We start from the raw sequence: 13,146 nt of genomic DNA, 5'->3' as shown, positions 1-13,146 counted from the left end.
TATGTGAAGTCGACTGCCAACAGTCACTTCATCGGCAACCTCTGCGAATGTCTCAACGGGTCTTCCCTTCTTTTAACTTTCTATCTCCTGCTTTCCTTCCCCCTTTCTCAACTTATGCCTCATGGCACACTTCTTGAATAATAATAAAAAAAAGCATGGAGGGTAGGGGTGTTACTTTGCCCCCGTTGGTATACAGTGTACACACTGCAGTTTGTGGCTTCGCCTACTAGAATTCGCTGTTAGTACGCCAGGTCAAGTGTCGGTGTTCACGCTGTGATGGGAGAGCGCAACAGACTATGAATATACCGTGAGAAATAGTAAGGCACAACTTGTAAGTGTGCAGCACTTTTTTTTTGTTACGTCGTGAAGCGCTTAGAAGGAAACACGCCTTGCAGCCTGCCCAGTCTTCTTTCTTGGCCCTGTTGCTGCGCTGTTTCTGTTCTTCAAGTATGTACGTACAAACTATCTCATCCCTCCGCTTTACTGTAGCAGCTCAGATTTCATGAAACCCGTGGGTAGAGACTGCACATTTGCGAATCATTGGCAGCGCTTTTTTTTTTAAAACACCAGACACCTGCGTAACCGTTGGAAATCTTCGAACACCACCGGCACCATTAGGTGGTAAAGAAAAAAAACGAAATGGGCCCGTAACAACTCGCCCCATTTTTCAGCGCTAAAAAAACGTTTATTCACCATCCACAGACCAGACGAGTCACACTTAAAAGGCAAAACTAGAATAATGGGTGAGTTGCGTCTGTCTGGTCATTGACCGATGACTGCTCCCGGAGACAGCTTCGCCAATTTTGAGTAGCTGCTCCCATGGCGAGGAAACTTTCACTTTAATCTGACGGAGTTGCCAGTTTTGGACGGCGCCTGCAGAGTGTAAGAGAGCATGCAGTTAGGTTCATACGACATCGCAGACTTTCTCTAAAACACAGCTCTTCCCCAGACGAAGCTGTCTGTAAGACACTGTGCAGGTGACGGGGAGGAAAGGGTGCAGTTAAAGCGCTTGTAAGCGAATCTCTAAGCAGACGCCTGTACGACTGGCCTCTCGCAGTTAGCGCGTTCAATGTGGCGTGAGTCACTGGTCGGTCACGTCTTGTATTCATTTTGTGCGGCAACGAATACAGAGTCGCGCGAAGAGAAGCGACAGCTTGGGATTTTTCAATGAGCTTGAGAAAAGCGACACACCGGATTGCTATTGCCCATTTCTTGGCGGTTCCAAAAAGTTGGCTTCACTGTGCATCTATTTGCAATGTCAGTCACAACGTACTCAACAAAATGAAAGGTGGCCCACCGGGGGCCGCAGTAAACAGAGATTAGGGCTCCAGAAAACGCTGTCGCACATGGAACATGTTAATCTGGATCTTAGGCGCAACCACTCCTACACTGCATGCATCCAACGAATTCCACTCCGGTGCAGACTTATTTGCCTGCGCCCAAATGTGCGTCAGGTGCAGGAGCCGCAATCTAGATTTTTTCTTCTCACAACTAGGAGAGAAAACGATTCACCGAAAAAGTTTACACATCAGCCACCACCTGTTTTCGCCCAGACAAATTGTGAAGACTGAAAAGAAAAAAAAAATCCAAGTGAACGCAGGGAACATGCCAAACCAAACGTAAGCAGTGAGGTTCCACACACAGAGAAGCGTATAACCACTACGTATAAGACGGCGCGATTTCAGATTAAATACTGCAACTTGTGGGTTTCTCAGTAGGCACAGGCCACTACCCACCGCGGGTTCGAGCTTCACGCGAGCCAAGGGCCCCGATCAGCCGTCACCACACGCACCCTGGGGCACCGCTGCGGCGGCGTTCAACCTCTGAAGAGAGGAGAGCGGCTCGCCGCAAGAAACAGGCCTCCAAGTTCACAAAGGAGACGTTTATTGACGCCGTCCTCCAGCGGTACATACACACACTCAACAGTCACCCCGTCCCGGGGCGCGCTCAGAGCAAGGCTCCGGTGCGCGCTCGGGGCAACAAGAGAAATGCGCGCCGCTAGCACGCCGCTGCAGGAGATTGTCCCCGCGGCAGTGCTGTGATCTCTCTCGTGTCGGCCGATGGGCCGTTTGCGAGAGAGAGTGGGCAGTCAACGCAAGGTGCGCCTGTCAGAGGTCGTTGGACCCCTGGACAGGCTCGAGCCGCGGTGGATCAAGGACCCACGCTGGCGAGCTCGAGTATGAACTGGTCCGAACGGCAGAGGCCGGCCCGGACGAACAGTAACGTACGCACCTTACGCTGTCTCGGAGGGGTCTCCTCTCTCTGGGCCCCGCTCGGAAGGTCGCGCGACCACCCCAAACGGGTCCCGAATTCCCGCCAAAAGTCACCAATGGCAAAGGCCCTTGGGAAGCCGGGGGCGGAGCTGCGGCCGAATGACAGCGATTAGCCACCAGCCGTCTCTCCGCCGCCCGAGGCGGGAGAAAGGGAAAGAGGGCGACGCGGGATGCCGCGCAGACGCCACGGCGGGAGTCTAGCAGGCTTCCCACATCAAGAGGGCGACGCGGGATGCCGCGCAGACGCCACGGCGGGAGTCTAGCAGGCTTCCCACATCATGTGGGAAGCCTGCTAGACTCCCGCCGTGGCATCTGCGCGGCATCCCGCGTCGCATCATGTGGGAAGCCTGCTAGACTCCCGCCGTGGCGTCTGCGCGGCATCCCGCGTCGCCCTCTTTCCCTTTCTCCCGCCTCGGGCGGCGGAGAGACGGCTGGTGGCTAATCGCTGTCATTCGGATGTGGGAAGCCTGCTAGACTCCCGCCGTGGCGTCTGCGCGGCATCCCGCGTCGCCCTCTTTCCCTTTCTCCCGCCTCGGGCGGCGGAGAGACGGCTGGTGGCTAATCGCTGTCATTCGGCCGCAGCTCCGCCCCCGGCTTCCCAAGGGCCTTTGCCATTGGTGACTTTTGGCGGGAATTCGGGACCCGTTTGGGGTGGTCGCGCGACCTTCCGAGCGGGGTCCAGAGAGAGGAGACCCCTCCGAGACAGCGTAAGGTGCGTACGTTACTGTTCGTCCGGGCCGGCCTCTGCCGTTCGGACCAGTTCATACTCGAGCTCGCCAGCGTGGGTCCTTGATCCGCCGCGGCTCGAGCCTGTCCAGGGGTCCAACGACCTCTGACAGGCGCACCTTGCGTTGACTGCCCACTCTCTCTCGCAAACGGCCCAACGACCGACACGAGAGAGATCACAGCACTGCCGCGGGGACAATCTCCTGCAGCGGTGTGCTAGCGGCGCGCATTTCTCTTGTTGCCCCGAGCGCGCACCGGAGCCTTGCTCTGAGCGCGCCCCGGGACGGGGTGACTGCTGAGTGTGTGTATGTACCGCTGGAGGACGGCGTCAATAAACGTCTCCTTCGTGAACTTGGAGGCCTGTTTCTTGCGGCGAGCCGCTCTCCTCTCTTCAGAGGTTGAACGCCGCCGCAGCGGTGCCCCAGGGTGCGTGTGGTGACGGCTGATCGGGGCCCTTGGCTCGCGCGAAGCTCGAACCCGCGGTGGGTAGTGGCCTGTGCCTACTGAGAAACCCACAACTGGCGCCCAACGTGCTAAGTCACTGGCTCTTAGCCTTTGATAGCACATTTGCCGAGCAGGTCGCCTTGACAATCACGCTTGCGCACCATGTCTGCCACCCCCATCGGGGCACTCGGCAGCTACGTGTCGGCTCCCTTAGGAGTCGAAGCGTCCTTTGATCTGTTGGCGGCTGTTTCTTCGAATAGCCAAACACCGTGGTTGGCCGCGGCCCCCATTGGGGCATACGGCGCTACAACCCCCAACGTCGATCACGCAGCTCCCATTGGAGCTCTATCGGGAGCACCCTGCGGTGCACCCGTCGATCACATGCCTCCGCTGTGCGTGCTTTGCACCCAGTGCGAAAGCGGTGCGTGCGACGCTGCCGCAACCGGCCGTCCTGCACAGCAGCAGCCGTGCCCCGCGAGCAGTCAGTTCTGCTCTGGGAACGGTGAGGCGCTGGCCCGGCTCCCTGTGGAAACCGCGCCGCTCATCGAACTGGGCGCCTTGCCTCCTGCGTTCGTGCAGCCCGCCCAAGCCTCCTCTGAGGCCGGGGCGCAGTCGCTGCTAAGAAGTGCTGCCCAGATGATTCAGTCGCTGTCAGGGGCGGTTGAGACGCTTTTGGCCGCGCCGAAGGTGTCTCACCCCGCGGTCAAGTTGCCCATGCCAACATACCGCGGGTATGATGACCTCCTCAGTGCCCGGGATTTCCTTGAGTCCCTCACCCATTACCAGAGAGCTATGGGTCTCACTGATCAGATTGTGCTTGCACACATCATCCCCGCAGCACTGACTGACACCGCAGCTAGGTGGCATCGGCTTTCCGGCCACCGGGCAGCGACTCTCGAGGAGTTCCGTGCAGCATTCTTGCGCGAATTCCTGCCCGCTGACTATGAGCGTAGGATGCGGCGAGAGTTGGAGCTCCGTACACAGGCTCCGGATGAGTCACTCCTGGAGTACGTACGTGCGATGGAGGACCTTTTCTCAATCGCCGAGCCCAGAGCCTCGAACGAGGAACGTGTGGAAAGGACGATCAGGCAGGCACATCCGACTTTTTCGGCATACCTGCGCGGAGGCCGGTTCCGAGATTTTGAGGAGCTGGCCGCCGAGGCAAAGCGCATTCAAGGCGACATTCTCGCCGCGCGCGCCTATCGTCCGCCACCGCCGGCAAGCGAGGCCCTCGAGCCACGCTGTGCATGGAGAGGGGCCATGCCCCTACCCAACCGGCGACCACCCGCACACGCTGCCTCTGCAGCCGTTAGCGGGCAAAACGAAGTATGGGAGTTGAGCGATAGAGCTCTCGATCCCTACTCCTACAGGAGACGGACAGCCTGCGCTGCACCGTTTTCTGGACCGCCTGCCCAGGGACGCCAAGCGCCCCAACGCACAGGGGAGGGGGAAACCCGAATCAGCCGGCCCTTTGGCCGTGCAACGGGCGGAACCAGGCAGGGAGAGGCGCCATTGTTCCGCGACCAAGCTCGCGGCGGTGTGCGCTGTTTCCGCTTTCAAGAGACGGGGCACTTAGCGAGAGAATGCCCCGTAACCAGGCCTCCTTTGAGGCAGGGAAATGGCGGCGCGGGTCGGTCGTAAAGGGACGACCGGCCCAAGCCTCGCTAATCCCCTCAGCGTACAGAGCAAGCTCCCTTGCTAATGCGCACGCGCCGTTTATTCCGGTCACCATTGCTGGCCGCGAATTTTTGGCGTTACTGGATACGGGAGCCACTGCCTCCTTGTTCGGTGAAGAGGTGTTGTCCCACTTGCAAAAGCACTCGGTGCGCTTGCGGGACTGCCGTACGACATTCAACCTTGCGAAAGGCGTAGCCCATTCGGCTGGCGCCGCGAGGCTGACTGTCAGGTGGGGAGAGCGGACGAGACGCACGCGTTTCATCCACCTCCCAGGGCTCAGTGTGCCCGTGATTCTCGGAAGTGACTTTCTCCTGAAAACCGGGATCGTGGTGGACATTGCGAATGGCGGCTATCGCGACGGACCATTTTCCCAGCTGAAGCCGTTCATCTGCCCACCGGCGTCAATAACTGCCTGCGCAGTGAAGGCGTTCGGAGAGTGCCACGCTCAGCGACCAGAGCCAAGCCCTTGGGTCGAGCGTTCCGTCGTTCACGCTCCCCTTTGGGACCGAGCGGCGCGGCACGACCAGGCACCACATCCGCTGGCCGCCTTTGCGGTAACGTTGGATGACACACAGAAGGCTCGTTTGACAGCACTGTTGTGTCAGTACGATGAGCTCTTCACGGATCAACCTGGCTGTACTAATTTAGTGAGCCACAAGATCCACACCGGAGATGCGCTTCCTTTGAAGTGCAACCCCAGACCCGTCAGCCTTGCGAAAAGGCAGGTGATCGATGGGTTGCTGGATGACATGCTGTCGGCGGACATTATCCGTCGCTCGTCCAGCGCTTGGGCGTCTCCGGTTGTGTTGGTGCCTAAGAAAGATGGCAGCCACCGGTTGTGTGTGGATTATCGCCGTCTGAATGCGCTGACTCGAAAGGATGCCTATCCGCTCCCGACGATCAGCTCAATCGTAGGAAACCTGGGCAGTGCGCGGTACTTTTCCACGCTAGATGCCTCCAAAGGTTACCTACAGGTCCAGATGACGGACGCTGACCGGTCTAAGACCGCGTTCACGTGCCACAGAGGGCTGTTTGAGTTCACTCGCATGCCTTTCGGTCTCTGCAATGGTCCTGCGACTTTTCAGAGGCTCATGGACCGCGTCCTAGGGGAAGCTAAATGGTCTCATGCCATGTGCTACCTGGACGATATCGTGATTTATTCACGAACCTTCGATGAGCACTTAGGCCACATTGCCGACGTGCTCGCGAGGGTACGGGCTGCTGGGATGACTTTGAATCCTGCGAAAGCCCAAATAGCGCGGACCCGAGTTCAATTGCTAGGGTTCACGCTGGGCGAGGGCTCCATTGAGCCCGATGCGGACAAACTCCGAGCCATACTCGAGTTTCTCGTGCCCAAGGACGTACGCGGCCTCCGCCGTTTTCTGGGAATGGCCAATTTCTATCGGTCGTTCATCCCGTCCTGTGCCCGCGTGCAGGCACCCTTGACCAAGCTCTTGGGAAAGACTGCCGCGTGGCAATGGGGGCCTGAGCAAGAGCGATCCTTTCGCCTCCTGTCTAGTGCCATTGCCGAGACAGCGCAGCTCAGGCTACCCGACCTGACCAGACAGTTCGTAGTCCAGACTGACGCGAGCGATCTGGGTTTAGGAGCAGTTCTCCTACAGGATTTCGATGGCGTGCTGCAGCCGCTGGCCTTTGCCAGCCGCTCCTTGCTGCCCTCGGAGAGGAATTATTCCGTGACCGAGAAGGAGTGCCTCGCCATCGTGTTTGCACTGCGTAAATTCGACGTCTACCTTGACGGAACGCAATTCGTGGTGCAGACAGACCACAGTGCGCTCAGTTGGCTGATGCGGCTCCGCGAGCCTGCGGGTCGGCTGGCGCGCTGGGCTCTCCTGATACAGCATTACGACTTTTCGGTGTATCGAAAGGGGAGCACGAACGTGGTAGCTGACGCGCTATCCCGTGCCCCACTTGCCAGCGGCGCCTTGACGCCAGCAGGCGGAGCGGGCGAAAAAGCGGACGAGCCGCTGGGCGGCAAGGAGGGGGAGCCCGCAAACGGGCTAACCCATTCCGCTAACCAGGCAAGCAGCGCTTCGCAAAGCGGGCGAGAGGCAAAGCTCCGCGTGAGCGCCTCGGAGACGCCGTCGCGAGCGGAAATTTTGGCTGCAAACCTGAAGGGGGACGAGACCAGGCCCCCCTCTGGGGTAACAGGAATCGTTTTCAGCCGGAAAGAGCTGCTGAAAGCCCAGCAAAATGACCCCATGTGTCGCGAGATGAGCGACGGTCTCAGGGAGACGGAGCGCCGGGACGCTACTTGTATTGTAGCGGGCGCAGGGGGTGAAAGCCAGCGTGTGTCGCGGCGAGCCCCGGGGGATTCATATTTGCTGGGCCATGACGGGCTCGTGCTGAAATACATAGCCACCGATGATGAGTCCGTTGACCCGTTCAAGGTGGTTATCCCCAAAAGTCTGAGAGGCGCACTGTTGCGATTTTCTCATGACGAACCACTGGCCGGTCACCTGAGTGGCTCCAAAGTTTTTGCAAAACTGAGTCAATCGGTGACGTGGCCCGGCATGAAGCGTGACATTTTCCGCTATTGCCGTTCCTGCCATGTCTGTCAAGCGGTGAAGTCAAGGGGCTGCAAGCCGCCCGGAATGATGAAACCAATTGACAGTGTGCGTCCGTGGCAGATGGCCACCTGCGATCTGATGGGGCCTTTCCCCAGGAGTAAGCAGGGGTTCATTCACCTGATGGTAGTAGCTGACCATTTTTCCAAATGGGTCGAGTTGTACCCGCTTCGGAAAGTGTCAGCACGAGCGGTGCTGGATAAACTCCAGGAAGTGTTCTGTCGGTTCGGCTTTCCGGAAAGACTGATCACGGACAATGCGTCCTATTTCACCGCTCGGGTGTTCGGTAACACGTGCCGTTCCCTCGGAATCGAGCACTACACCACTTCACCCTACCATCCCCAGTCCAACTTGACCGAGCGAATCAACCGAACGCTCAAGCAAATGCTGGCGGCCTTTGCCGGGTGTCAAAAGGACTGGGCAGACCATTTGAGCGAATTTGCGTTCGCCATTCGAACGGCTGAGAATCGCTCAACTGGTTTCTCTCCCGCCTTCCTCAATTTCGGGAGGGAGCTGGCGAATCCGATGTCAAACGTCGTGCAGAGCCAGCTCGGGGATGAGAAGACGCGGGCAGACTGCTCTGCTTATGCGTCGACGCTTCGGGGCCGGCTTGGTCGGGCTCTCAATAGAGCACGGCAGAGTTTGGCGGCAGCCAGAGCCCAACAGAAGGCTCAGTATGACCGCAAGCACCGCAGCCTGACTTTTCAGGCGGGCGATCTTGTCCTGAAGCGCAACCACGTTCTTAGTGATGCGAGCAAGGGGTTCTCAGCCTCGCTCGCTCCTAGGTGGCTTGGTCCGTACCGAGTGGTCAGAGTCTGGTCGCCGCTCGCGTACCTGCTGGAGGATTCCATTACGGGGAAAACCAGCCGTGCCCACATCGCAGACCTGAAGGCCTATGCGTCACGGTCTGACGAGTTTGCATCGCTACCCATTGGTATCACAAGCAAGCGCAAAGGCACAACTGGTGCTGCGGAACGCAACCGTACCGAGCACCGGTACAATCTGAGGCGACGGTCACCGATGTGATTGATGCCGGATGGCGGACTCTTCCGCAACCGAAGGCACGCAGCCTCAGCTAGCTGGCGAGCTTTCTCGCCGGGCCCTACCCCAGGTGAAGCACGGCGATTTCTTTTTTGTTTTGTTTTCCGCATGCTCAGTTCCAGCCTTGTGCATTTATTTAGTCGTTTGTTTGTTTTAGTCAGTCTTTAACATGTTTTTGTTTCCAGTTTATTCGTTGTTTCTTCTAACGTTCCGAGATCTGTACATATGTAATATACGTTTGCGTTGGCGTTCAGATTTTTTAACCAGACTTGTACATATGTAAAGTTCAGCCTACTCGCGATTGCACTTTTCTTGTAGCGCAGAGATGGCCTTTTTTTTGTACAGCGCGCCTTCTTTTCATTTATGTTCTGACCCCACGGGTGCGGCGAGGAAGAACACGGGACCGGTTGGTTCGCGGAGGGGTCGGCGAAAGTCTCCCCTTCCGGCTGGGGAGTGGTTTGCTCGTTAAGGAGCGAGTGTCTCGCGGCATGGTTTTTGTGTGAAGAGTGCGTCTGTGTGTCCTTTGACCCCTGCCACCGCGCCTCGGGACGATTCCGACAAGCGGGTCGTTGTCACTGATGAATGTCCGCTTCTGTGCCGGTGCGTGCCTGGGATGATGTCCGTGCTCCCAAGATCAAAGGCAACGCCGAGAGGGGGGGGGGGGCAGGAAGGACAACACCCTTTCCCGTTGGGGTTCCCGCCGAAGGTCGCTGCAGTCTGACGGTGCCCACATATCGTGCTGCGGCGTCGAGTAAGCCAGTAAGCGGACACCAATTGTCTCGACGACTCAGCCATGGCACCAGTGCAGAAGGTCAGCGGTGGGCTAAACGGTGGAGCGGCGGCGAGGCTGGGTCAACCGAAATCTCGTCGGCGTCGACAGGGGCGTGCGGGATCACCGGTCGTCGGGGCCGCGCCGCCGTCCCAGATCAGGCCGGCACCCAAGAAACGCAGCGTCGCTGTGTGGACGTGCCAGGACGGCCAGGAGCCGCCCCTGGCCTTTTTCAGTGACACACCATGGAAGGAGCAGCGCCGGGTGAGGACCGGGGTGCCGCTGGACTGCGTGCCACGGCTCTTCCGTGGTCACACCGTGGCGGACCACGACCGCGTGTCGGCGGGAGCAGGGCTTCCTGTGCCAGATGGCGTCGGCTACTGCCATATGTGCCGGGTGGCCGTGTATTTTCAAGCACATTTCACGGGGCAAGTGCACAGGCAGGAATTGAGGCGGCGGGAGGAGGAGCGACAACGAGTGAAGAGGCGGACTGCCGCTGGGAGCCAGAGTGTGGCGGCACTGCCGACGGCGAGCGATCTTTCCGACGTCGAGCTTGCGGCGCTGTGCCGCCGGAGGGCGGAGGCCAGCCCGGCGTTCGCCGCGCTGTTGGCCCCCGGAGTGCCGGCGCCTAGCGGCGGCCAGGCAAGTGGTCCACCCGGATCGGAAACTCCAGGCGAGGAGGTGTCGGGCTGCGGGTCCTCTTCGGGGTCGTCGAGCGTCGTCGACGTCCTCATGCTCAACTTTGACGACCTTGTGGAGGACATGGGACCGCCGTCAATAAATCGTCCACCGGGACCATGAAGGCAGCAAAGGCGCGAGTTGGCCGCCGACAGGCCCAATGGGCCGCGCCACCAAGTTGTGGGTTTCTCAGTAGGCACAGGCCACTACCCACCGCGGGTTCGAGCTTCGCGCGAGCCAAGGGCCCCGATCAGCCGTCACCACACGCACCCTGGGGCACCGCTGCGGCGGCGTTCAACCTCTGAAGAGAGGAGAGCGGCTCGCCGCAAGAAACATGCCTCCAAGTTCACGAAGGAGACGTTTATTGACGCCGTCCTCCAGCGGTACATACACACACTCAGCAGTCACCCCGTCCCGGGGCGCGCTCAGAGCGAGGCTCCGGTGCGCGCTCGGGGCAACAAGAGAAATGCGCGCCGCTAGCACGCCGCTGCAGGAGATTGTCCCCGCGGCAGTGCTGTGATCTCTCTCGTGTCGGTCGTTGGGCCGTTTGCGAGAGAGAGTGGGCAGTCAACGCAAGGTGCGCCTGTCAGAGGTCGTTGGACCCCTGGACAGGCTCGAGCCGCGGCGGATCAAGGACCCACGCTGGCGAGCTCGAGTATGAACTGGTCCGAACGGCAGAGGCCGGCCCGGACGAACAGTAACGTACGCACCTTACGCTGTCTCGGAGGGGTCTCCTCTTTCTGGGCCCCGCTCGGAAGGTCGCGCGACCACCCCAAACGGGTCCCGAATTCCCGCCAAAAGTCACCAATGGCAAAGGCCCTTGGGAAGCCGGGGGCGGAGCTGCGGCCGAATGACAGCGATTAGCCACCAGCCGTCTCTCCGCCGCCCGAGGCGGGAGAAAGGGAAAGAGGGCGACGCGGGATGCCGCGCAGACGCCACGGCGGGAGTCTAGCAGGCTTCCCACATCCCTGTTCTTATTTGTTTGTCGTTGGGGTATGGCTGGAACTGAAGTGTGGTAGTTTTATGTGGATTAATTTTTTGTTTTTTTATTTTGCCGCATGCTTTCGCCGATGGGTAGGAGGGCATTTAAGGAGAGGAGGATGTGGGAAGCCTGCTAGACTCCCGCCGTGGCGTCTGCGCGGCATCCCGCGTCGCCCTCTTTCCCTTTCTCCCGCCTCGGGCGGCGGAGAGACGGCTGGTGGCTAATCGCTGTCATTCGGCCGCAGCTCCGCCCCCGGCTTCCCAAGGGCCTTTGCCATTGGTGACTTTTGGCGGGAATTCAGGACCCGTTTGGGGTGGTCGCGCGACCTTCCGAGCGGGGCCCAGAGAGAGGAGACCCCTCCGAGACAGCGTAAGGTGCGTACGTTACTGTTCGTCCGGGCCGGCCTCTGCCGTTCGGACCAGTTCATACTCGAGCTCGCCAGCGTGGGTCCTTGATCCGCCGCGGCTCGAGCCTGTCCAGGGGTCCAATGACCTCTGACAGGCGCACCTTGCGTTGACTGCCCACTCTCTCTCGCAAACGGCCCAACGACCGACACGAGAGAGATCACAGCACTGCCGCGGGGACAATCTCCTGCAGCGGCGTGCTAGCGGCGCGCATTTCTCTTGTTGCCCCGAGCGCGCACCGGAGCCTTGCGCTGAGCGCGCCCCGGGACGGGGTGACTGCTGAGTGTGTGTATGTACCGCTGGAGGACGGCGTCAATAAACGTCTCCTTCGTGAACTTGGAGGCCTGTTTCTTGCGGCGAGCCGCTCTCCTCTCTTCAGAGGTTGAACGCCGCCGCAGCGGTGCCCCAGGGTGCGTGTGGTGACGGCTGATCGGGGCCCTTGGCTCGCGCGAAGCTTGAACCCGCGGTGGGTAGTGGCCTGTGCCTACTGAGAAACCCACAAACTGCAAACAATTGCATCTCAGAATCTAAACGATAAGGCGCGTTTGCATCAATCGAAGCACTCACCTTCAGCAGGGCCTTTTGCGGTCCCTTGGCCCTCATGGAAGCTATACTTGTCCCTTGCGCGCTCGTGTCCAAGTGAGGCCGTGCTCGGTCCTGCCGAGATGTTGGGACTTTCTTGGGTGCTGCCGAACGAGCACCTTTCGCTCGAGGGGCACTCCTCAGCTCCTTCAAATCGGAGCGGCCCGTGTCGGCGTCAAACTTCGGTTTTGAGGGCTTGCTGGCCTCTGACATGGAGTCCTCCACCTTCTCCATTTCCTTCTTGCATCGATCCTTCTGCGACCGAGTACTCGGCGGTGAATACAGGTCGCCCGCTCCTGTCGCTGCCTTCCGAGGATTAGTCGCGTTCTCGGAGGGCTTGCGGGTGTTCGTCGACTGCTTGCTTGCTACTGCTTCTGCTCCGGCTATCGCTGTGGTCGGCTTGTGGTTGTCCGCGTACGTTTTCTTCATTTCTGTATGAAGACCGAAGGCTAACCAGGGCGCTGCAGTACACGAGGTGATGTCACTGAAGGCTACTGCTTTGGATGCGCGGTGCGCCAGTGGCACGAGCTTTTCTAGGACACATGCAGCGCCGCCTAGGATCGGAAGACCTTTTACGGTTTTGATCTCACCCTTTCATTATAGTTGAGTGGCTACGACTTTAATGATTGCGTTTCTATCGTTGTCAAAAGGAAAACCCTATGTTGGCGACTTGCCAAGACTCGTGTGACGACGTCCCAATGTTGAAAAAGAAAAAAATTGAAGTGGACACAATTTACTTTCTATTTTTTCATTCATGTAAAAGAAGAAATGTTCGGAAAATTGCCTCCTTGTGCATGCGCACAGTGGCTCGTTTTGCGGAAACAATGATGTGCACCGTTGAAGTCGAGCAGGTGGAGCCATTGTTAAGAAGAAAAAAAATGGATGTGGCACTTAAGCTCCGGCTTAAGGGTACGACCCGATAGCGTTAGTGGGTTAATGCCCATATATGCAGAATTGGCATCCTCTACAGAACATTCGTAGATCC

General features: G+C 58.9%; 1 protein-coding gene across 1 annotated transcript; it reads right to left on the bottom strand.

Annotated features, from left to right (window-relative positions):
• Window positions 1–719: 719 nt before the first annotated feature.
• Window positions 720–12,668, bottom strand: LOC144102737 (uncharacterized). Its single transcript, XM_077635924.1, has 2 exons — window positions 12,147–12,668; window positions 720–873 (listed from the first exon to the last, which is right to left on the bottom strand). The coding sequence occupies exons 1-2, from the start codon at window positions 12,588–12,590 to the stop codon at window positions 835–837; spliced, it is 483 nt and encodes a 160-aa protein (XP_077492050.1). The 5' UTR covers window positions 12,591–12,668; the 3' UTR covers window positions 720–834.
• Window positions 12,669–13,146: the final 478 nt, after the last annotated feature.

The sequence above is a fragment of the Amblyomma americanum genome, chromosome 1, assembly GCF_052857255.1.
Source record: "Amblyomma americanum isolate KBUSLIRL-KWMA chromosome 1, ASM5285725v1, whole genome shotgun sequence".
In the NCBI taxonomy this organism is placed as follows: domain Eukaryota; kingdom Metazoa; phylum Arthropoda; class Arachnida; order Ixodida; family Ixodidae; genus Amblyomma; species Amblyomma americanum.
Note: the sequence above shows the minus strand (reverse complement) of the source record. Positions and strands in the feature narration are given on the sequence as shown.